The 24736-nt window shown below is 43.7% G+C and overlaps 1 protein-coding gene and 1 pseudogene across 1 annotated transcript; both read right to left on the reverse strand.

Annotated features, from left to right (window-relative positions):
* Nucleotides 1-732: 732 nt before the first annotated feature.
* Nucleotides 733-13075, reverse strand: AGA (aspartylglucosaminidase). Its single transcript, XM_069573058.1, has 9 exons — nucleotides 12835-13075; nucleotides 9285-9438; nucleotides 8134-8246; nucleotides 7129-7241; nucleotides 5565-5679; nucleotides 4859-4934; nucleotides 3934-4041; nucleotides 3093-3226; nucleotides 733-1756 (listed from the first exon to the last, which is right to left on the reverse strand). Exons 1-9 carry the CDS (start codon nucleotides 12959-12961, stop codon nucleotides 1656-1658), a joined length of 1041 nt encoding a protein of 346 aa, XP_069429159.1. The 5' UTR covers nucleotides 12962-13075; the 3' UTR covers nucleotides 733-1655.
* Nucleotides 13076-23418: 10343 nt separating this feature from the next.
* LOC138431159 (ribonuclease H1 pseudogene) lies at nucleotides 23419-24275 on the reverse strand (annotated as a pseudogene).
* Between the last annotated feature and the right edge of the window lie 461 nt (nucleotides 24276-24736).

Consider the following 24736-nt stretch of genomic DNA (forward strand, 5'->3'; position numbering starts at 1 on the left):
GACTGAGCGGCTTCACTTTCACTTTTTACTTTCATGCATTGGAGAAAGAAATGGCAACCCGCTTGTGTTCTTGCCTGGAGAATCCCAGGGACGGGGGAGCCTGTTGGGCTGCCGTCTATGGGGTCACAGTTGGACACGACTGAAGCGACTTAGCAGCAGTAGCCACAGCAGTGTACATGTACCTCTCTAACAACTTCAGGTCAGAGTTCTACAAGAGTAAATCAGGGTCAACTAATTTGCTAGGGAGTGACAGGCTGTGAAGATTTTCAAATATATTTTTCTGGTGGTACACGGTTACCTAACATGTTAACAGACGGCAAATAAGAAACACAGGCATTTCACCTTGATATAAACTCTGAGTTTCAATCTGGCTTCTTTCTCCCTGTTCCACAGTCCAGTAGATTTCAGCAAGCCATCACACGTCATGGGAACCCACAAAAGTAAGATTTTCCCTGCTGCTCTGAGTGTGAGGCTGCAGGATTATTTCCTTACTGGTTTTCAGGCCTCCATCAGCAGCTGCTGAGACCAGCTTTCAAGTTCCTCTTTGTGAAGACTGACTGGATCGGCCAGAGAGGGCGTCTGTAAGGAGGCACCCCAGTCATGATACGTGGTGAGGTCTGAGCACAGGTGACCCGAGAGCATTCTCCAAACTACAGCTTTCCCGCCCTAACTTACAAAGACCATGAAATATTAAGATGAGGGTAGGAAATAAACAGGGCAGATACACTGAAGGTGGGGACAATATTGTACATGCAGCTTTATTAATGACTCCTGATGTACAAGGTCATGAAGGCAGAGATGCTAATGAGCACACACATGTACATTTCAGGACGGCTGTCCACAGACGGCTGACTGAGTGCTCAGGAAAGCAAGGCGGACAAGAGGCACTGACTCACTGCTAGTCTCTGTACAGGAGATTCATAAAACCACAGTACAGATCAAGTTCTCTAAATCAACTTGCAGAAAAAATTATCAGTACTAAATACTTATAGCTAAAAATTTAGAGATTTTTGTGGCTAACAAACCTTCACAGGTTGAGAGCTCCATTAGATGAAAAAATCCAAGAAAATCAACACGGCTGCTCACCAGAAGATGCCCACATTTTCTAATATGTGCAAAACACAATGGACCTGTAATATTAACAGCATTCTTTCCTCTTCAGGCTAGAAGACCATACTATGTATAACTGATAATAAGTCATTAAGAGACATACTACTGTAAAGGTACTGAAATTCAGTTAAAGCGTATCATGGTGGGACTCATCATTATTCTTCCTTTGGGTCTAAATATCTTGGCTACTCTACCTATTTAAGTATCCAAATACAGATTTGTTTTGTGCCTTTACTATATTACTATGGAAATAAATCCCCAAAGTAGAAATTTCTTGAAACACTGAACAGAAATCCAGAGATCACTTAAAATTAAACATATACAAAATACACACATATTCATTTTCAGGGGATACATAAAGCTTAAGTAAAAACAAAAATTTTTTTTCCATATATAGAAAATGAAAATGCTGTTTCAGCATAAAATTTATTTTTGTGCTTATTTTACAGAGTTTAGAATACAGTAGGCACATTATTCGATGACAGTGAGTAGACTTTTCAGCTTCTGTTTCTTCTTTAAATATAGATGCTGACAGAAAAGATGGATTAGATGCAGTCTACTTTTTCCTCAGTTGGCTCACTTTTTAGAGGATTATAAACCATGAACTGAAACTGAGTAAATCTTGAAAGTTTATTGCAAGCAGCACCTGGGGCCAAGAAGAGAGAAAGCCGTTTGGTTAAATGTAGAATGCATGTATTTACAACCAGTACAGACACCGCTTCGGACAGTGGCCAATGTGTGCCTGCTGTTCAGGCAGGCCATACCAGTGTGAGTGTGTCTACCTTAGTACCCATCAGCTGACAGCCCATGAGACCTCATAATAAAGGCTGATGCTTTGCTCCTATACATATGCGGTCATTGCTACCATTATTTTAAAGTTTTCATACCCTTTTTGTAGCAGAAAATTTTCAGGTATGTTTCCTAGTCACTGGGCCATTCCCTGTATCCATCCATAATCTTCCCCTCCCCAGGCTCCCTGTTTGTTTCTACTCTTCTATGCCCATGGGTGGGGAGGCTAATTTGTCAAGATGGTCTCTGTCAGACAGAGACAATTTTTCCCCGGCTCAGACACCTGGAGGGCATCCTTTTATTGCCACTACTTTCAGCGTAAGGAGCTGGTCAATTTTAAATTCATCTACAATTATATAATTATCATTTTTACATCCTGTTAAGTGCAACTTTGAGCTTTCTAAGACTTATTTCCTAAGAGGGAATCGATGAAACAGACTTATTTTAGACATAAAGCCTTTTCCCCCATAACTTATATTGACTTTTGCATTTTTAGTACTTAAAAAAGCGTAAGGAATTCCTCCACCAAGTTTTCAAATACCAAACTGTGGGAAGTAAGAGATCAAAGCACAATAATAAGCAGTCTAACCTAATAAGTTGTATTGATCAGTAGGCCATGTATCTTCCCCATCTGAAATCTCACTAATGAGGAGCGGCCGTGGTTGATCTTGAAGTGCTTTGAAACTGTGATAGGTTCACATGAAAAGTAAATGAAGCAAATGATATGCCTCAAATACAGTGCAAAAATAATTCTGCTAACGCCTTTAGTTTACTAATTGGTAATACATTTTGTACCTGGGAACCCTGAGATCTAAATGACTGAGGCCTTTAAATAATGAATGGACAAGAAGCAGGGAAGATCATTTATCCCTAACTACTAACAAATAAAGGCATTTGACTTGATTAGCCCATCTCAGCATGCACTTGAGCTGAGGCTAAACTTTCCTTTGGACAGATGTCAAGGCTACAAGCTAAAAACCAAGGACTGGATCCTACCCACTGCCAGTCAACCAAGGAGGGTTTCAGGTGCATTTTTAACCCATTGGGGGTCTTGACACATCAGCAGTGAACATCTACTCAGTATAGCCCTGGTTTCTGCTGCAGAGGAATAAAATTTCTCACGGCATTTAAAAGTCTCTGTCCTCAGCAACATTTGCAGGTCCACACAAATATGAATTTCAAATCAAACCCACCATAACTTCCAGTCACGTTGGCACATATCACAGCCCCAAAGAATTTGGGAAAGTACTTCTGGATTCTTGAGATCACTTTTTCACACGCTGTGGTTGGATTTTCTCCTCTTCTCATATATTCTACAGCTTGATAGCTGATTTAAACAGAGGCAAAACTTTAGTATCACAGAATACACAAACTCCAAAGTTTGGTTACTTGAGGTTCCATGTGTAAAACCAACAAAATTGTCACATTTAATACAGTGCAGATAGGTGAACAGAGGCCCCTAACTTCTGTGGCAATATCAACAGAAAAGGAAGTAATTTGGGTGCCATTTCTGTCTTTTCAGCTCACCCACCCACTCATTTCAGATAAGAAGTAATGTTTTGGCTTTGGCTGAATAACTGTTATTTAGTAATATCAGCCTAAAGTCAGAAAGTATATAGTTTCTTTAAATAAGAAACAAGGCTACTGTCAATGGGGAGAAACACTAGGCATGAACAAAACAGCCACCTGTAAGGGTTATCTTTCGGTCATTAATGGTATATAGTGACTCCATTTTCTACTTTTGTTGTCAGTTTTCACGTTCTCTCCGTGGCCTTACACTTTATTTAAATAGATCCTAGGTATTTTCATCTGTGTAGCGCAGTGAGCGGCATTATTCCATTTCAGAGGACTATGACTGCTTCACTTGAAGGATTGTGACTGTTAAAGTGATGCTGTGAACAGCTGGTAGGCAAGGTTTCTAAAACGTTCTGCCACACACAGGTTCAGGTCACGTGGCACAGATGATTATGTTATCCTGACACACGGCATGGCCACCTGACTCTCTGGAGTCACAGAGGGAGGAGGGGGACACACCTTGGGACGAAGCGCATCAGGATGTCCCCGTCGCCTGTGGCTGCCGCGGCCCCCACCATGTCGTCAGCATAGGCCCCAGACCCAGGTATCGGTGAGTCTCCTATTCGGCTTTGGGAGGGCACAGCATGGTCATTCAGGGTGCAGAAAACTCTCTTAGATGTTTTTGCTTAGTCACTGATTATCATTTCAAGTAAATTCTTCATCGGAATACAGACAAGCAAGATTTTCCTTAGTTTTTCCACTTGGGTTTTCACAACCCTGCACTCCTTACAGGGAGATCAGCCAGCAGCCCGTCACACGCAGGGGGACCGCACAGGTTCACAGCGCCTGTCCCGACACCACCACCTGCATCGTCTTACGCGGGCTCGTCTCAACAGGTCCCAACCGCTTTTCCTCATCTCCAATCTGTTCCTGCTTTCCAGCTCACATGCCAGCATTTCAGCACGCTTTTCCTTGTGCTAATGATAAACCTTCCACGCTTTTCTGCTACTTTGAAATAAAAGTCCAGGAATCCTTAAAGACTCCCTCAAGTCCGGCTCTGGCCTTCCTTCCCTGCCCTTGACAGATGTGCAGTTCTGCTCTGGCCATCCTGAGCCCTGAACCCGGGCGTGTACTGCTTCGGGTTGGCTCGGGCCATGGCCTGGACATTCCCGTTCCCTAGCTCAGGCTCAGGGTCAGTGCCCGGCCTCGCTCTCTGGCCTCCCTGACTATCCTGGCCTAATCTGATCACCCCTGAACTCTGCAGCCCTGGATGAGACCCCTTCTCCTTTGTACTTAGCAGCTACTCATGTATGTTCTTTCACAGTGAACTCAGCTATGAGGGCAGGGCTGTGCTCTTAACGCTCTTCATCCCCCAAGGCACCTAGGACATATTGGCTGACACTCAATACATATTTTTGAGATCTGTTCTTTTAGAAACACTAACCCAGGTATTTTGAATTTTATACCATTTGTAGATGTACCAGCAGCAATATTTCCCATCTTATGGATGACAACCATGCCTAGAAATTTAAAAAAGAATATATCATTGTAGGTATCAACTCTAAAGTGTACCTCAAATAAAACCAAATAATTGAGCAATTGGCAATATAAACATCCTCTTCCATTAATTTCAGGTAGAAGACAATAGGAATCTTGGGGATTCTGAAAATTACACCAGTGGTATATAATCTGTGTGTTTTAATGACCTGGTTTCATGGCATCATTTTGTAGGCATCCCATTTCCTCACTTCAGACTGCTCACTTTTCAGTGCCGCTTCAACTGTTATGCCAAAGAGAATCACTGCTAGAGACTAATGGAAACTTCCAACATCACTGGAAATGACTGGATAGATCATTTGAATGTGGCAAACATAAAATTATTAAAGAACTAAATATCAAACAAAGATTTAAAAATCATCACGTGAATGATCATCAGATTTTTGTATAGGGTAATTGACCAAAATGTATACAGATGATATAAAAAGAATGTGTGTGTATACATATGTGTATATGTATGTTTTTTTCCTTAATTGGCAGTTAATCAAAATCACCTTCTGGTTCATGAATAAGAATAAAGAAATTTAAAACTACAAGGAAGCAATTAAAAATGGCTGGCTATAAGCATAAATACTGTAGAGAAGACAAATTACCAATAGTATCATGACTGTAACTGTGTGCTGGATCTTTGTAGGCGATACCATCTCGTTTTAAGATAGTAGGTGGTTTGTAGGGTCCACAGTATTTTGAAGAATCTGGTATAACATTCTGTAAATAATATTTAAGTTTTATTTTTTTTTAGAAAGGGTGATTTTAGAAATCAGCAAGTGGTTATGAATAATTACTAAACATTAGCAAGAAACCAAAAGGACATCTGGTAACTGAAAGGTAAGAATTAAAAGCCAAAGGTTAGCTAAGTCTTATGTGAACAGATGGATATAATTTTGCTAAATACCTAGTCGAATCTCAGAATTAACCCATATGGACTAGACAGCTATAATATCTGGAAGAGATCCCCACTTTTTCTCTGTATATGCCAAAATGTCTCAGCACAATGGCAAATATAAAGATTTTCTTTTTTAGATTAGATATGATTTTTAAGATTAGATTTTCTTTTTTTTTTTTTGATTCCTTAAAGAAATCAGATATACAACCTGATTTTTTCAATTTTAGAATCTGTTCCCTGGCCAAGGAAGAGTTATTCTGAGATTTAAAGCAAAATCTATTTTAAAACCTTCCAATTTTCAAAGCTAGGTTCATGTGAGCATATTCTAAGTTGTACTTTCAGGTTCTTTTATGAATCTGAGAGGCTTAAGAAAATAATCCAAATTCATAAATTCAGCTTGTGGACTTGGATTAGTATTAAAGCAAGAAGCCTACAACTCATGTCTTATCCATTTGTGCACAGGGTGCCTTCCATGACCTGGTGTCAAGCAGTGGTCTCTTTCAAGAGACTCCCTGGTTACTCAAAGGTAATTAGAATTTGGTGAAGAAGTGGATAAGAGATCAAGGTACTCCAGAGAAGGACTCTGCTGGGAACGAAAAACCGATTTAGGCTAAAGTCCTGGTGGCTCAGACTGTAAAGAATCCGCCTGCAAAGCAGGAGACCCAGGTTCAATCATCCCCTACAGAAGGGAATGGCTACCCACTCCAGTAATTCTGCCTGGAGAACCACATAGACGAGGAGCCCAGTGGGCTACAATCCATGGGGTCACTAGGAGTCGGACACGACTGAGGATTAACACTTTCTTTGCTTTTCCATTGATTTACAGACAAATTATCTTTCTAGTAACAGACACCTAATAGTATAAATCTTCAAGGTGAATAAGGGCAAAATATAGAGTATACTTCACATAGATAAACTATTAAGAAATACTTTAGATTAATGGTTTCCAAACTTTGGGTTTTTAACACATGGAACCTTTTGCTACAAAGAAACAGAGAAAGCAGTTGCAGTGAGGCAGCCCCTTACCCTACAGCAGAAACCTTTTAAGTCTGAAGCCACTGCCAGGGGCCAGGAGCTCCCCAACGGGGATGTGGATTGGATGCAGCTAGGGAGCTTTCGAGACCACCTGTGCCCAGAGCTGGCTTCAATCGCTGGTTCCAACGAGCAACCAGGGTTGCTAACTGATGCTGCAGGCAACAGGTGGATGACCGAAAGGGGAAGGACTGTCACTCAATATTTTCAAATAACTTTTAAAAATCATGCATACGTACCTTCCAGTAATTTGGTTGGCAATTCCGAGCAAGCCAGTCTGAATGAAGAGCCTGAGAAACGTTGGTGGATAAATCCTCATTGATAAAGCCCATGCTTTCAGCAAACTTAGTGGCTGGAGATTGGGAACAAAAATGTAAATGAGTTAAGTGTCTTCTTTTAAATAAAATGTATGTATAGGAAATGCTGTGGGTCAGCTGTCTCCTTTGTGGAGCACGAGGTGGGAAACACAGACGGTCCAGGGAGTGTTCAGACTCAAGGAGTGCTGTGGGCATCGGTTTCCAGGTCTCCGCTTCCCTACGCCCTTCCTGACGCTCCTCTACTGACACCCTGGTGTTGTGTGTGAGGACAGTTCTCCTTTCCCTCCAGATCTTGCTCCTTCTGCTTTACAAAAGGAAAGGGACACCCTGCAACAACAGTGACTCTGTGGCTCTAACTGGGGTGCAGTGCCTAGCATGTAAAGAAATGCTAAGACACCCAATAAAGGCACCACTGATTCCAAGAAGAGTAACAGCTCCTGGCTTTGTCGTCAAGAAAACTGAAGGATGCCTCCTGGAGTTGTTCACTACATCATTAAACGATGTAGCAAATGTGGTTTTTGACTATAGATTGCAGTATGATTTTGAGTATATACCTAGGAAGGTGTTCAAGGAAGTACCACTGTTGTAGCAAAACCCCTTCTGTTCCCACCTTCTCTCATCATATGTCTCTCAGGTCTTATACCCATATAAACGTAACACAAGAAGGGAAATGATGCTGAATCCTTGTTCTCCTTCAGTAATTACTCATTTATTGATAATAAACTGATTTCTAAAATATCCTCCATTAAAGATAAAGAAAGTGTGGTTTAGAAGTCAAGGAACTTGTCTGAAGTTAAACAGATGTTATGTGAAACAGCTGGACTTTGAACTTAGGTCTGCTTTCATGCACTATTTTACACTGAGCCCTTTTTTCAGAGTGAAGACTAGAGCCAAAAGACAGCATGATGGAGCACAGCTGCAACACACCTGCCTCGCCTGCTAACAGCGTGTGCGTCGTGTGTTCCAGGACTTTGCGTGCCACGCCAATGGCGTTTTTAATTCGTCTAAGATCTCCTACTGCTCCCACGTTCATGGTAGTGCTGCCAGAAACAAGCACGGTCAGATAGATTAATTCAGGTATTTTTATATGTTCACAAATTTTTTACTTCAACCTATAGTGTTTTGTAGGATTAAACTCCACCGTCTTACCACAGAAGTGACAACACGTTCACAAAGTTCATACAAATTCCCACATTCAGACATTTAAGGAAAAAAACCAGAAAATCAATTAGCCATGTACTCCCACAGCACTGGCCTTCTCAGTTTCCCACTGCTCTGGCTTTTGAAAGGGCCTTTAAGGCTTCAGGTCAGGGAAACCACAGGGTTCGTGGCTGGCAGGTAAACAATGGTTTCCCAGGTACACGTTTTTGTACTTTAAGGTTCTTTCTATTCTAAGGAGACCTACCTACCTCCATGTGATATTTCTGTTATGATAATGATTTTTCCTTTCAAAAAAATCTTAAATTAAGGTGTAGTTAATTTACAATGTTGCGTTAGTTTCAGGTGTACAACAAAGTGATTTGGATTCTTTTCCATTATAGGTTATTACAAGATATTGAGTATAGGTTATATTAAAATATATCAAAACTTATACATTGTGGGGAGATTGAGACTGACACATACACACTACTGTATATAAAATAAACAGCAAGGACCTACTGTACCGCACAGGGAACTCTACTGGATAGTCGGCAATGGGCTAAATGGGAAAAGAATACAAAGCAAAGTGTGTGACTGATCCGCTTTGCAGCACACCTGAAGCTAACACTACACTGCACATCAACTACACTCCAATAAAAAAATCAGAAAAACCACCGTATGTATTTGTGCATCTTGCTCTGGATATAAGACTGCTGCTGCTGCTGCTGCTAAGTCGCTTCAGTCGTGTCCAACTCTGTGCAGTCCCATAGATGGCAGCCCATCAGGCTCCTCCGTCCATGGGAGTTGCCAGGCAAAAGAGTACTGGAGCGGGTCGCCAGCGCCTTCTCCGGGGTATAAGACTAACCAACTGCAAATGTAACTCCACCTGCAGCAGAGCCGCGCAGAGAAGCACGGCTCTGTGTGCAGGGCGTCCCTACCCGTCCATGATCATGGCATCCAGCGTGGTCTCCCCCGACTCGTCCGGGCTGCCCCCGAAGCCCACGCTGCCGTCGCACTGCTGCTGCTCGCACGTCGCGCAGCCGCTCTCAACTGCGTCCAGGGCCGAACCTCCAGCCGCCAACGTCTTCCACGCTGGGAATCAAACCCAATAGTGGTGTAGATACTGATTTCCTTTTCCGTGCCAAAGGCAACAGACCAAAAATGGCACAAAAACGCCTATTTTAAAAATTGTTTGCACATTTACTCCAGTTAAGTTGAAATCTTCGTTTATCAAGTGCTACAAAGAAGTCAGAATGATATAGGCAGAATTATGTAAGACAGGTACTTACCATGAAGAATCCAAAGGCTTCGGCTATTGATGCAAAGTGAGGGTTTTTTCACTTGTATTAGTACCCATTTCTACTACGTGTGTGAAAAAAGAATACTTCTGTGATTCTGGGCCGTGTGACCCTGAGCTAACAACTTAACCTCTCGGCATCTGTTTCCTGCTATTTAAAATGGGGATACTAATTACACAATACCTGAATTAATAAATTAATCCACCTGAGCCCACATTGGAATTATCTGCTGTTATGGTACTGTTATGGACACTTGCTGTGATAGAGGCTACTTCAGTAGGTATATTTTAAATAATCTGATGTAGAAAAAAATCTTATGATGCTATATCATGAATTTTCAATTTGTCTTTTAGTAGCTTCAGTTGTAAGTTTTAAAACTGGAGAGAAACACCATATTAAATACTTATTTTGGTTCCAGTGGCCATGCTTTTAACACTAAACTATGTTCTCCAGAGGCCCACACATGGCAAAGGGGAGGAAGAAAAAAGGTCTTCAGCAGTCAGTTTCTTTACTAATAAAAACAGAATTCCTTGACGGGTTGGTGCTACTATTTGTAAATAATTTAAGTATTACTACTGAAAGAACAGGCTTCAAAGTACATTTAGAGAAGTTTCCCCCTTGAATTCAGGCAACACAGAGAACTGTTTCCTGCCTGGGGCCCTGAACTTTCTTTTCTGTCTCCTTGTAGCTGGCAATTTCTTGTAGCCTGTTTACACATTCTCTGAATCATATGTACTGCCTGTAACATACAAACTTAAGGCCATCAAATGCTAAAGCCAGTTCAGCACCAGAAAATTCTATTAGTAGCCCTAAATGGGGGAGAGGAGTAGGAGTAGAAGAAACTCCTCGGGCAGTACAAGTTGAAATGAATGGAACACAGTAAGAAAATGACAGAGCCATGATAGGTACAGGATGCTACAGGAGCACATAAGACAGGCACCTGACTGAGACTGGGTCTGAGGGTGCTAAATGAGGGAAAGCTTCCTAGAGGAGGTGATATCTTAGTCATTCTCAGTCCCAGATGGCTGCAAATCAACATCACTTAAGCAACTTGGAAAAAAGAAAGTCTCATTCAAGCAGTGGAATGAAAACCTCAAGAGTTGGGCCCAGGCATGTGTATTTTTTTAGAAGTTCTGAGGCAATTGCACTCATCTCACACACTAGTAAAGTAATGCTTAAAATTCTCCAAGCCAGGCTTCAGCAATACATGAACCATGAACTTCCAGATGTTCAAGCTAGTTTTACAAAAGGCAGAGGAACCAGAGATCCAGCTGCCAACATCTGCTGGATCATCGAAAAAGCAAGAGAGTTCCAGAAAAATATCTATTTCTGCTTTATTGAGTATGCCAAAGCCTTTGACTGTGTGGATCACAACAAACTGTGGAAAATTCTGAAAGAGATGGGAATACCAGACCACCTGACCTACCTCTTGAAAAACCTGTATGCAGGTCAGGAAGCAACAGTTAGAACTGGACATGGAACAACAGACTGGTTCCAAATAGCAAAAGGAGTAGGTCAAGGCTGTGCACTGTCACCCTGATTATTTAACTTATATGCAGAGTGCATCATGAAAAACGCTGGGCTGGATGAAGCACAAGCTGGAATCAAGATTGCCGGGAGAAATATCAATAACCTCAGATATGCAGATGCCACCACCCTTATGGCAGAAAGTGAAGAACTAAAGAGCCTCTTGATGAAAGTGAAAGAAGAGAGTGAAAAAGTTGGCTTAAAGCTCAACATTTAGAAAACTAAGATCATGGCATCCGGTCCCATGACTTCATGACAAATAGATGGGGAAACAGTGGAAACAGTAGCTGATTTTAGTTTTCTGGGCTCCAAAATCACCGTAAATGGTGATTGCAGCCATGAAATTAAAAGACGCTTATTCCTTGGAAGGAAAGTTATGACCAACCTAGACAGCATATTAAAAAGCAGAGACATTACTTTGCCAACAAAGTTCCATCTAGTCAAGGCAATGGTTTTTCCAGTGGTGATGTATGGATGTGAGAGTTAGACTATAAAAGCTGAGCACCGAAGAACTGATGCTTTTGAACTGTGGTGTTGCAGAAGACTGTTGAGAGTCCCTTGGACTGCAAGGAGATCCAACCAGTCCATCCTAGAGGAGATCAGTCCTGGGTGTTCATTGGAAGGACTGATGCTGAAGCTGAAACTCCAATACTTTGGCCACCTGATGCAAAGAGCTGACTCATTTGAAAAGACCCTGATGCTGGGAAACACTGAAGGGAGGAAAAGAGGACAACAGAAGATGAGATGGTTGGATGGCATCACCTACTCTATGGACATGGGTTTGGTCAGACTCTTCAGTCGTGTCCGACTCTGTGCGACCCCCATAGACGGCAGCCCACCAGGCTCTGCCGTCCCTGGGATTCTCCAGGCAAGGACACTGGAGTGGGTTGCCATTTCCTTCTCCAATGCGTGAAAGTGAAGTCGCTCAGTCGTGTCCAACTCTTTGTGACCCCATGGACTGTAGCCTACCAGGCCCCTACGTCCATGGGATTTTCCAGGCAAGACTACTGGAGTCGGGTGCCATTGCCTTCTCCGATTGGTTAGACTCGGGAGTTGGTAATGGACAGGGAGGCCTGGCGTGCTGCGGTTCATGGGGTTGCAGAGTCGGACACGACTGAGCGACTGAACTGAACTGAGGATGATGATAATGTATAATCAAGACTAGAACGGCGTATTTCTGATGACAGTTACGGCATGTCAGCATGTAGCACAGAAAATAAAGGTGAATAGATGATGCTTTATTTGGGAATTTGGTCGTTTGCCAAGCTTAAGTAGAGAGTTACTGCGGATACTTCAGGGGTTAGAAAGCAGAGGTGCTGAGGCAGACAAGGGACACAAGCCCAGAAAAAACAATAAAAGGCAAAAGAAGGTGCAGGGGCCCCTGGAAGTCTGGGCAGAGGCCATAAGTGCCGTAGGTCAGGGTGGAAAATAGTGACCGGCGTCCGAACAGGAGTCACCCCGCCGCTGAGGACCTAAAAATGCAGCTGTGGCGGGGAAAGGGGTGCGGCGCGGGAGACGCCGCGGCGCGGGGGGAGCGGGAGAGGCCGGAGGGGCGGCTGCGGAAGGTCTGCCAGCTCCCGGCTCCTGGCCCCCGGCCCCGGGTCAGCGGCGGCCCGCCCGCCCCGCCAGCTCGCGCAGCGCAGCCCCCGGCTCGGCCCCGCACCTGCCATGGTTGCATTCTTGAAAGGCCAAGTGTTGAGGATCAAGGGCAGCTGGCCGAAGCTGCGCGCCGGGGCTGGGCCGAGCAGCAACAGCAGCAACGGCAGGAGGAGGCCCGGCTTCCGTGGCATAGCTGCGCGCCCAGACCGACGCCAGAGGTCACTGCCTCTGCGGACCTGCGGCCCGTGAACCCGGAACTCGTGGTCCCGGCGCCCCGCCCATCGTCTCGCCCCGCCCACCCCTTTGGGCCTAGGGCCCAGCTCCTCAATTCTCGCGAGACGTGGTTTCCGCGGCCCCCTGGGAGTTTTCAGGTCACCGCGGTGTTGTCGGTTGGTGCCAGCGTCCTTCTGAGGTCTTATTTTTCTTTTTGTAAACTATTCAACCAAAAATTAGTATGAAATTGTTCGGCTTTGGCTTACACGATCCTGGGGACTTTTAAATTTGATTTCATTAGTCGAAGTTGGTCAGTTTGTGAAATTTACAGTGTGCTCCGTGCGGTTCCTTGACGCAGATACGGGGATGGTTATTGAGTGTTAGGTGAGCCGTGCTCGCCTATAAACCAGGTTTATTTTAGATTTCTCTCACCCTACCTGCAGTCGTCTCTCCGCTGCAGTGTTTGTAGGACGTCCTCTGGTTATAAATCCCTGAGCTGAAAGAAATGGGAGAAACTGGAGAAGCGGAAATTAACAACTGTCTACACAGCTCGCTGAGGTGTGCTTTGTTGTACTTCTAGGGCGAAAAGCTACCTCTATTCATTTCTGAATGTGTTTTACTTGTGCCTGGCAACATTAAGTGCTTAATAAATGTTTGAATACAAGCAGAATGGAGACTTTACTTTGTTGAAAGATGAGCTGAAGCGTATTAAAGATTCTGGGAACTATTTCTAAGTAGACCTACCGTAAAACATTCTCATTGAGCGTTCATGTAAAACCTTTTATTTATGTGTATCTAATTTACTTGTTCGTAACAATTAGATTTGCTTTTGGAAATTTCATGAAACATTAAACAGCTAATCATTTTAAGTTATGTTTCTTGCTGACAAATTCTGCAACTGAGGGAAGGAGCTTCTTTGACTTTGTAAACCGAGGTAGAATTAAAAATACTCTGTTTAATGCTAATAGCTTCAAAGATTGACCTGTTCTAATTAAGTAAACAGACAAATTAGGTTTTATTTATGAAGATTATCCTAGATCACATGAACTTGAAAAACAGTTTAGTTTCTATATTTCTGTGAGTATATTTTATTTACCGTTTGCCTTTAAACCAATTAAAATAGAGCTCTTTACAAATTAATAGTGCCAATACTACTGGGAAGCTTAAAAAATCATAACACATAGATACTATAAACGGACAGACGGATGCAAACAGTTTTTATAGCTTTTGTTTTAAAATTTTAGGCATGAGACGGGTATGATAATGCAAAACCCACTAGCTTATAAAAGATCATTGTGTCTCTGGCAGATGGAACAAATTAAGGTTACCTCTTCAGATAGCTTTTTACTAATATTTATGAAAGAGACTTTAGATTTTTTCATAGGCCTGGATTGCAAAATAGCCTTTTCTCTCTCTCTCTCTCCTGATAAGAATTACCTTGGTTTCTAGAGAAGACCAAATAGAACAGTTACATCTCAAAAGACAGTGAAAGAGTGCAAGTTCCACCAAGAAGGATACCGGTTTGTAAGTCCAAATAATTTACGAAATCTGAAAACATTTTGAGATGAATTGGGGAGGTTTGGGGATTGGTTAAAAAAAGAAAAAGGAAAAAAAGCAAAGGAATGAGTGTGCTGTGAATTGTTTCTAGAGGCATTTCTGTTCTTGTAAAGACTCTATCTGTAATACAAGTAAAATGTTTTTAATTCCTCAAATAATTGGACTGCAACCTGAATATTAAGAGACTGACTCAACTATCCAACCACTTATCCTCAATGTGTTTCTTTATGCCAGGGAGAAGATCTTCCACTAAGGTAAAAATCAGAAGATTTTATTGTTTCAGACTTAGAGTTCTGTGTCTTTGGAATATTTTAGTATATCCTTCCACAAAGGCTTCCTAATGTGTTTCTTTCCTTCTGGGTACAAAGTTTTAATTTTAGTTTAGAGGACAAAAGCTAAAAAAATCATTGCTCTCAGCCTTTTAAAATCAGCTTCCAATTTGACCAACTTCTAATAATAGAGCTACTTTAATATAAGTTTTAAAAAATCCTCTCAAATACTTTGTCAGGTTTCAGCTGTAACAGACAGTAAATATTCCTGACTATTAAACAACCCCATGGATGCAAAGGCTTCCCTTGTGTCTCAGCTGGTAAAGAATCTGCCTGCAATGTGGAAGACCTGGGTTCGATCCCTGGTTTGGGAAGATCTGGAGAAGGGAAATGCTACCCATTCCAGTATTCCGGCCTGGAGAATTCCGTAGACTGTATAGTCCATGGGGTTGCAAAGAGTCGGACATGACTGAGCCAGTTTCACTGGATGCAAGGGGCATTTCCCCAGGAGGGTACAAAAGATCCCGCTCCCCCAAGATCTGGCATCACCCGCAAGACAGCCAAAGCAAAGACTCAAGAGTTCTCCCAAGATCTGGCAGTCTCAGTGGGTTGCAACCCACGTGTCTTCCAGGCTATATTTGCAGACTCCAACCTGAGAACTGTCAAGCCAAGTTCTCAGTTCACAAATGAGACAAACCAGCAGGCATAGCTGTCCCTGGGAGAGAGAGTCACCACCAGTGAGCATCTAGAAATCTAAGTCATAAGTCACAACCCGAAGATCTAATTCTCACAAATGGGATTTGGAAACTGTTCTTCCTCTTGGCCAAGCCCCACAGTAGAGATCTGGGAGAGCTGCTGCTGCTGCTGCTAAGTCGCTTCAGTCGTGTCCGACTCTGTGCGACCCCATAGATGGCAGCACACCAGGCTACCCCGTCCCTGGGATTCTCCAGGCAAGAACACTGGAGTGGGTTGCCATTTCCTTCTCCAATGCGTGAAAAGTAAAAGTGAAGTCGCTCAGTTGTGTCGGACTCTTCACGACCCCATGGACTGCAGCCTACCAGGCTCCTCTGCCCATGGGATTTCCCAGGCAAGAGTACTGGAGTGGGGTGCCATTGCCTTCTCCGGCTGGGAGAGCTGACTTTGGTCAAAACCCCCACCCTTTGCCGGGTTCGCCAGTTTCCCCAGGATCCTGGCTGCAGGCCCTGGAGCTGGTAGGGTGTCCCAGCAGGTCTCATCCAGGTCCCCAGAGACTGTAGAGAAGGAAAGATAATGTTCCCTCTATCCTTTCTGGTGAGTGCTTGTCTGAGACCCTTTTTCTCTAGGGCACCTCCTGAGTGGTGGTGAAAAGCCCTCTATTAATGGCCTCAGTAGTTCAGGTTATCTTTGTGAGTTGAGTCTGCCTGTTGAGCCTAATAACAAAACTTGATTCACCTGTGGTGCCAGGCAGAGCCCGGTCCAGCTTACGGCAGTCCCCATCCACCCCAGACCCAGGCTGGCTTCTGTGCCAGATCCAGCCGGACTCCAGCCAGTTTCAGGACCCAGCACAGACAAAGGAATGCTCAGTTGAAGTCTGAAAGCTCAGACTAGGTTCCGGGGGGACTCATGACCTCCGGAGCCGGCAAGAAACTGTGAGCTTGGGGCACAGCAGGTACTTGCATTTGCTTGCTCTTTGCTGTTGTGTGTGGGGGTGGGGTGGGGTTTATTTCACTCTCTCTTCTGATGCTGGCACTGTTAAAGGATAAACTGAGTCATATTTATTTATTTGAGCAGAAATCAATTTGAATCATGTAGTAGCCAATGTAGAAAGTAGCAGCTTGAAGGAGCTGTACAAAATGAAAGATTTTGACAGGAGGAAGGGAATGCAAACAAGGTGGTTACACCAGCATCACCGTCCGCCCCCCCCCCCCAAAAAAAAGGCAGATTGGTTGGTTGAAGATTACTTTCCTTTAGGGCAACAGGGACCGTTTTTGTGCAAGACAATCTTTCCACGGACTGGGGGTGGGGTTTCGGGATGAGTCAAGCGCATTATATTTACTGTGCAGTTTATTTCTAATCTAATGCCACCACTGATCTGGCAGGAGATACCAGTCAGCGACTCACAGCTTGGAGACCCCTGCTTTAGGGGAGGACAGAGGGCTTCGTGAGCAGATTATCTAACTAGTACTGATCAGATGGTTCCTGATTGACTGGCTTACCTTTCCATTTCTGGAAGAACCAAAACTATTCTTGTAAGTCTTAGTTTGATGATGTGGAGCTAAATGATTCCATTTTGAGGGCTGTCCTCTTGTTTTCAACCATATGCATGGCTCGTTTTATTTAGCTCAGTTGTCTGGGGAGATGGCAGAGCATGAACCTTCAGGGGCTGGAATGCCTGCCTGATTGGGAAGGGAAGCCACATCACCAGATGATACAGAGGAGTGTCTACAAATCTGTCCAGACTTTTAAAATATTAACTTAGTAGCAGTTGTAAGGTTTACAGAAACTTCAAGGCTCTCACTGCTATGAAGTTAAGTATAGTTTAAACAGCCTAAGATAGCCTGGAAGAATTATCCTAAGATAAAGAAATGCTATTAAAAAGTTAGATGTAATTGAAGAGAAGTGTTACAAATTTCTGTTCAGGGTTTTTGGAGGAGGAATGAGTCATTTGTGCTCGGGTAATCAGGATAAATTAATGCCAGCTGAAATTTAGAAGAGGCGAAACAGGTTGAGAAAGCAAGGAAAACGTGCACTGTCTTTTCAATTAATTTTTGTTAGCACCTGCACTGAGCCTTCGTGTTCTTGATACACCCTTGGGGGCCAGGCCAAGCCTTCAGGAAAATAAGAAGCTGTATGTATGATACAGTACATGAAAAAACTGGTCTCTCTGCGCATTGCCCTCTATAGCTATCTCTGGTTCTTCTGTCTAAAAGAACAGAACTTTGTTGTGCATGCTCAATTGCTTCAGTCATGTCCAGCTCTTTGCAACCCCATGGACTGTAGCCCACCAGGCTCCTCTGTCCATGGAATTCTTCAGTCAAGATTACTAGAGTGAGTTGCCATTTCCTCCTCTAGGGAATCTTCCTGACCCAGGACTCAAACCCACATCTCCCTGTGTAATACTATGATAAGTCAAGACAGTTATATGTTGTTTTTATTTAAATTTAGAGTGCATTACACAGTTTTCTTTGGTCAAAAGCTTATTTTTCTAAATGGAACTTACTTGTGACTAGCAATACTGTGGGAGAGTTCTCAAGTTCCAGATTTTAAAACGTTTAGTTGATCAGTTGTGTCTGACTCTTACAACCCCTATGGACTGTAGCCCACCAGGCTCCTCTGTCTATAGGATTTCTCAGGCAAGAATACTGGAGTGGTTTGCCATTTTCTTCCTCCAGGGGAATCTTTCAGACCCAGGAATTGAATCCTCATTCCTGCATTGACAGGCAGATTCTTTACCGCGGAGTAACCAGGGAAGCCCCTTTTAAAACATAAGGCGACAACCTATCGGCATGATTAATTCATATAATCTTCCCTTGGCACACTTTTCATCTGTAAGATGGAGGAAAAAGAGTGTTATTTTTTATCTTAGAAAGTTTGGGGAATAAGTTAGGAGATGTGAGAGAATGGTAAAGTACTACGAGAATTCAGTTGTTTAATTGGCATTTGCCAAGCAATTGATGTCAGCGAGGAGGCAGCCCAGAAATCAGCAAAAAGAAATTTTGCCATTCAGAATTTTCTATAGGACTAATAAAGAGTTGGCTGGATACCTAGAAGGCATTCTGTAAAGTAAGCACTTTGATTTTCTTGACTGTCTTAAACGAGAATTAAAAAGAATGTTTTCCATTCTCTAAAATTTGGTTTAAATTCTTAAAAAGATGGTCCGTGGCAGGATTGTGAGATTTCCGGAATGTCTGAAAAGCAGCACCCTCCAGCCTTCCCCATGGAAGCTTAAACGATGTTACCAATAGAGCCTTCCTGTGTTGGGTGAGGAGGGGGCACAGGTGGCTGTAGGCGCCCCTCTTTGGCTCTAAACTTTACGGCTTTCAATTTATCAGTCTCCGAAGGATGACGAGTTGAGTCTCTCCTGATAGCATTTGAAGCTGTGGTTCCACAGAGGATTTAACGCTGTAGTTGCAGGGAGTCTGGGTATTTCAAATCTGAGGCTTAAAAAACTAAGCCATCCCCTCCGGCTTTTGCACTGATGCTGTGAAATCCATTTGAGAAACATGCTCGTGTTTTGCTACTCGTTCAAAGCTGTAAGCGTGACTTGGCATTGAAATAATAATTTCTTTTTTCAAAAGCTCCCTGCTGAACTACTACCAGGGTTATCTAAATATAGGTTATTTATTTGATTGGCATATGCTCTTGTCAGTTTTGCAGACAGTAAGTAGTGATGGCGGCTAATGTTACGACATTGTGGTACCGCGTTTCTCATTTCTGTCCAATTTTACACTCATCCTGGGACACCTGATGGTTCTACCTGATTGAATATTCTAGATGTAATTAGAGTCATTATATAGAAATGTGTTATCTTATTATTCTCTAAATGAGAAACCAAAGAATTCTTCCTTTCTGAAATATTTTTTCTGGTTCACGCCCTTGAACCCATTTGTCAAATCATAGGAGATTAAAATCCCGAACTTTTTTTTTTTTAACTTTTTAACCTTTAAAAATCATCTTGGTGACTTACAGGACCAAGATTGTGTAGTAGAAGATGGCCTGATTAAGTGACTTCAAGGTAAGTTATGGGAATGTGCTACAATAAAATTATAATAAGGATATAGTAGACGACTTTACGTAGTGGAATCTACTTTTATGACACTTGTTTACCCTGTTGTGATGTCTTCATGAACGTGATTCTTTACAGTAATAAAGGAGGGCACAGCAGAGCAAACTTCGTGGTATCTTCCTGTCAGTTTAAACATCACCTGGCACCACTAACTGGTGTCACAATTGGTTTTAATGAAGAAGTTTAACAATAAAAGCAAAATCATAAGAAAAAAATCAGTGATTCACAGGATTATGCTCACCATTTAAAATAATGCTCATCCAATGATCATGATTTAAGGAGAAAAATATTCTAATATGAACAAATGTATCCAAATAGTCTGTTCTTTCCCTATGGTTCATATAAACTTTGAAAAGGAAGGGTTATTATATACGTGACTTAGTGTTCATTTCTTAGAAACACATATGTGGTCAACAGTCTGTCAGTTACCAGTACTCTAGCCCTTATTGAAGATAAGGCATTCATATTTTGGTACACATCTGTTTGGTGAAAAATCTTGACAGTACATGCGCTGGTGTGTAAAGATATCTGCCTTTTAAGATACATGCCTTTTAAAGATATCTTTAGCCTCTTTGCATGTCACTAATATTCTTTTAGTCTTTTTGATTGTGAAATATAATGCAAATATAGAAAAGGACGTAAAGCAAAAAGATACAAAGAATTTTGCATAAAATGAACACTCATGTAATCACCACCCATGTCAACAAACAGAATATTTTGAGCACCCTAGAAAACCCTTAACCATTCATTCAACATGCTTTTCCTGGAAGTATGACATTCATTTATGTCTGACAGAGGTTTACTGCTTTCAACTGTCTTTTACATAGTGTAGATTTGGCCAGGAAGTTTGTTCAGGGTTTTTCTACATGCAAGAACCCCAAACAAACTTTTTGGCCAACCTAATAGGTGAGAGTGAAAGTCACTCAGTCGTGTCCAACTCTTTGCAACCCCATGGACTATACAGTCCATGGAATTCTCCAGGCTGGAATACTGGAGTCGCTAGCCATTGCCATCTCCAGGGGGTCTTCCCAAGCCAGGGATCGAACCCAGGTCTCCCACATTGCAAGTGGATTCTTTACCAGCTGAGCCACCAGGGAAACCCAAGAATACTGGAGTGGGTAGCCTATCCCTTTCCCAGTGGATCTTCCTGACCCAGGAATCAAACTGGGGTCTCCTGCATTGCAGGCGGATTCTTTACCAACTGAGCTATCAGGGAAGCTCAACCTAATAGGTATTTGTATATAAATCATTTTTCAGAATTAGCCTGTCAGTTAGTACACTGAACTTATATGATAGACTGTAGCAATTAAAATAGTATCATGCTAGCTCATGGGTGAAGGTCAACACCAGGAATTCAGGGCCCTTACATGGCTCAGGTGGGTGGGCAGTGTCTATTATTAATGGGTTTCTGAAGAGTCAGGACAGATTTGGAGTTTAGGCAGCTCTCCAAATTCAGGGCAGATTCAGAGAGTCAGGTGGCTAGAGGAAATGAGTTCTCATTCTGAGGAAGGGGCTTTTCTACCCATCTACCATCTTTATCATTTTCTCATCTCTTTCCACACCATCTTAGGGAGCTGTGAACTGGATAATTTTAATTACATCCCAAGGCCCTGATGGCATTCAGTAGTTTAGGTGCCCTAATTACCAGGCAGCCTTAACAGTAAACATTTAGGTCACACATATTTAAACTGTTTGAATTTCACAGGTTTAGGATTATGATGACTGTGATTTTGAAATTTTGTATTGGCATTAAGTGCTCTCAGTATCAAATAACAGAAAACTCAGTGAAGTTTTAAAGCGAAAAGGAATTTACTTTGTTGCACAAAACAAGAAGTAAAAAGGTGCTGGCCTTGGCTCAGTAGCTGGAAAATGGTAAAGCGTCTGCTTATAATGTGGGAGACCTGGGTTCGATTTTTGGGTGGGAAAGATCCTCTGGAAAAGGTAATGGCAACCCACTCTAGTACTCTTGCCTGGAAAATCCCATGGGCAGAGGAGTCTGGCGAGCTACAGTCCATGGGGTCGCAGAGTCGGACACAACTGAGACGACTTCACTTTCACTTTACTTGTCTTATAGTCACAAGAGAGCTACTGTTGCTCCACATATTGCATCTGCATTCAAACAATGGGGTGGAAGAAGGATCTGGTATTAGCCACACTGTCTTTGCCTTTGTATCAGGAAGGCAAAAGCATTCTCAGATGCACCCAGCAGAAACCACTTCATTCTCGTTGGTCAGAATGGTGTCACTTGGCCTTTTCAGTAAAAACCTTCATTCCATACTCACAACATTTTCTTTTTCTTTCCTTCTTTTTAAGGAAGAGTCTGGATGTCACTTTTGTGTCAGTGTAATACATAATAGGAAGAACATATACAGAAAGAGGTCAGATACTGAGGGGACCTTGAGAACTCAAGACTTTTGTAAGTTTCTGAAGTCTTTTTGAAAGATTTTTGGACTTCATCAGAGTATAAATTTGGAGTCTGAGCCCCTGTTATTTAGATCTCAGGGATCAGAAGAACCTGATTCAAAATCAGAATGATGACCTTGGTGCTCAGGTTGAAAGGAACAGGGCCATTCTCCCTCTGCAATAGAAAGATGATAAGATGATTATTTTTGAGAATAAGAGATTAAAGGAAAACAGGGGACTTTGTACCTGATAATCTTGATCTTCTCTGGGAGTCATAAAAATGGCCTGCCAAGATTATAGTGAGTGTGAAATGGTGACTAGAAACTGGTGAGGGATTTTAGAAGTTTCATTATTTCAAGTATTCATAAAGGTGGGCAGTAATTGAACAGAACAGATGGTGGAGCAGGAAGGCAGATCCCCATTTGACATCAAGTTGCCTGATGTTGCCGAATCCTAAATAATCACCGTCTTTGCTTTTCTCCAGTATCATTTTAAGTGACCTGACTTATAATGTAAAAAGTGATAATCATCCTGTACTTGGTTGGTGGGAAGTTTGTTGGTTTTGCTCATAGTGGCAACATCCAGACTGAATGGTGTGTGTGTGTATGTGTGTTTAATGAAGAGTCAGTAGCCCGGGGAATAGAGAGCCGGAGAGCGAGGTGGCTGTGATAAACAGCAACAGCCCTCTTCACCTATGAGGACTGCTGTGTCCTAGGCTTCAGAGTCTGTCCTCAAATTGAGGAGGAGGAGTCTTGCCCTGTGGGCTGGACTTTGCCTTAAAAACCGCAGGAGCCATTTTGCTTTTCTTCATCCCTTACCTCCTCTCTCTCTAGCCCTTCCTCCTCCACCTTCTTCCTGCCCTCCCGTCTTCTCTCCTGGTCCTCTCCTCTCCTTCTTCCCTTTCTTCTTTTCAAAAGTAGTTTATTGGTTGCTCATTACGTGTCAGGGATATTTTTATGTGGTATAGATACAGCGGTGACCAAATCAGAGAAATTCCTACCTGATGGAGCTGATCTAAACCTCTGAAATAGGTAGTATATTAGGGAGCAGTGGGAGCCCGGGAGGAAGGTGAGGCGGCAGGAGGGGGCTGCCTGCCGTGGATGCTTCTGGTGCCGGTGACGAGAGATGGCAAGATTCTAGCTGGGTTTTTTTTTTTTTAATGTTAAAAGTTTTTAATTTTCAAGGTGCTTTTAACAAAAATAACCAGACACTTTTACAGCATTCATTTACAACCGCAGTCTTCAGACGCCGGTGACTGCTGCTATCTGGTGGGCATGCAGCCGGGACTGCCAGGGCCAGGCGCCCCGCCTTGTGCCCAGCGGGTGCAGCCACGTCCCCCCGGCTAAGCATGGGTCCTGGGTAGGGGTGGGGGGCGCACCTTCCTCCAACCCCGCGAAGGCACTGGTCCACCTGAGAGTCCTGCCTCCATCCTGCCAACTGCTCAGCCTGCGGGCTGCTTCGCACCTTCTCTCGCTAGTCTGTCCCCCTCTTCGTTGCCTCTAAATCCCGAATGGCCAGGAGCATGCATCCACTGAATGTCCATGCCCCGCGCCAGCCGCTCCAGCTCCGCAAAGTCCTCCTTATTGGTCACCTCCTCCGGGTGCTGGTCCTCCAGCCATTCTGCTTCCAGCCCTTCACCCAGGTGGTGATGCCATTGATGGTAAACATGCTGTCCGTGTAAAGAACCAGCTTAGTGATGTCCTGAGCCTTAGCTTGCTCGATGGCTTTGCAGGCTGCATGAATCTCCGCCCTTTGGTTTGTTTGTTGCCCAGGAAGTCTAATTCCTACATTTAAGGGATGGCCTGGTCTCCAGTACACGCTGATTCCTGCGCGAGCCCTCTTGCGCCCGTTACTGGAGCAGCAGCCGTCAGTGTAGACAACCACAGAGTCCCCCATGTAAGAAGAGGTGTCTTTGCTAACTGGAGGTGGTGGCTCTGTGCTCTGTCTCACGTGCTTTGCACACAGCTCTGCATTTTCACCCTCATCCAAGGGCTCACGGAGTCGCTTGCTTGCTTTCACTTGTGGTTCTTCTACGTGTTTAGTTTTTTGCCCTTCTGAATGACTGGGGCTTGCAGCCCTGCTGACAGAGGCCCAGGCTTCCTCCTCTGTGGCACACTTCTTAAATCTGGCTGCAGGAAACCGGTGCCCCTGCGCTCTGCATTCATCTCACGTCCGGAAGACCCCGGTCTTGCGGCCCCTCCTCACGGCATAGAACATGGCAAGGCTGCGGCAGCTCGGGCTATTGCAGCTCACAGTGGCCAAAGCCACTCTGTGCCCCACGCCCAGAAGCCGGGTCATCGCTCACTCCCGGCCGCCGCCGAGCACCTCAGCTCCCGGCCGAGGGCCGCCGTCACAGAGCCCCTCCAGCTGGGTTTTAAAGGAAAGGCCTGTAGACTCCCTGATGGCTAGGACGCGGGGTGTAAGAGGCCCAGGTGAAGGAGACAACTCGGGACGTGAGTAGACACAACCCAGGACGAGACATGGGACAAAGAGTAAATTTTCGGCTTTGGGAATGGAGTGAGCTTGGCGATGATTTCAGTAGTGTCCTGCTCTGACAGGTTTCTGCGTCTTAGGAGGGCAGAGACTGTGTTTCTTGCAGTGGCCTCAGCGGGTGCTCACTGGAGCGCTCACCAGGCTTGAGGGAGGTGCTTCCTCCGGCGAGTCACTGCAGGACTCGCCTGCTGACTGTAGCGCCTTTTCTCAAAGAGGGGAGTCGCTCGGAAAGGCAGGCCCAGGCTCTCTCCTGTTTCGTTCGACTC

The sequence above is a fragment of the Ovis canadensis genome, chromosome 26 (assembly GCF_042477335.2).
Source record: "Ovis canadensis isolate MfBH-ARS-UI-01 breed Bighorn chromosome 26, ARS-UI_OviCan_v2, whole genome shotgun sequence".
Taxonomy (NCBI): domain Eukaryota; kingdom Metazoa; phylum Chordata; class Mammalia; order Artiodactyla; family Bovidae; genus Ovis; species Ovis canadensis.

What these genes read in the sequence shown, in the direction of transcription:
- AGA (XM_069573058.1), bottom strand. Translation starts at nt 12,961, where the DNA reads ATGCCACGGAAGCCGGGCCTCCTCCTGCCGTTGCTGCTGTTGCTGCTC. An exon ending in CAAGAATGCAACCATGGCAG is followed by an intron (nt 9,439 to 12,834) that starts GTGCGGGGCCGA and finishes TTTGATTCCCAG; the next exon opens with CGTGGAAGACGTTGGCGGCT. An exon ending in TTACAGTCATGATACTATTG is followed by an intron (nt 4,935 to 5,564) that starts GTAATTTGTCTT and finishes TTAAATTTCTAG; the next exon opens with GCATGGTTGTCATCCATAAG.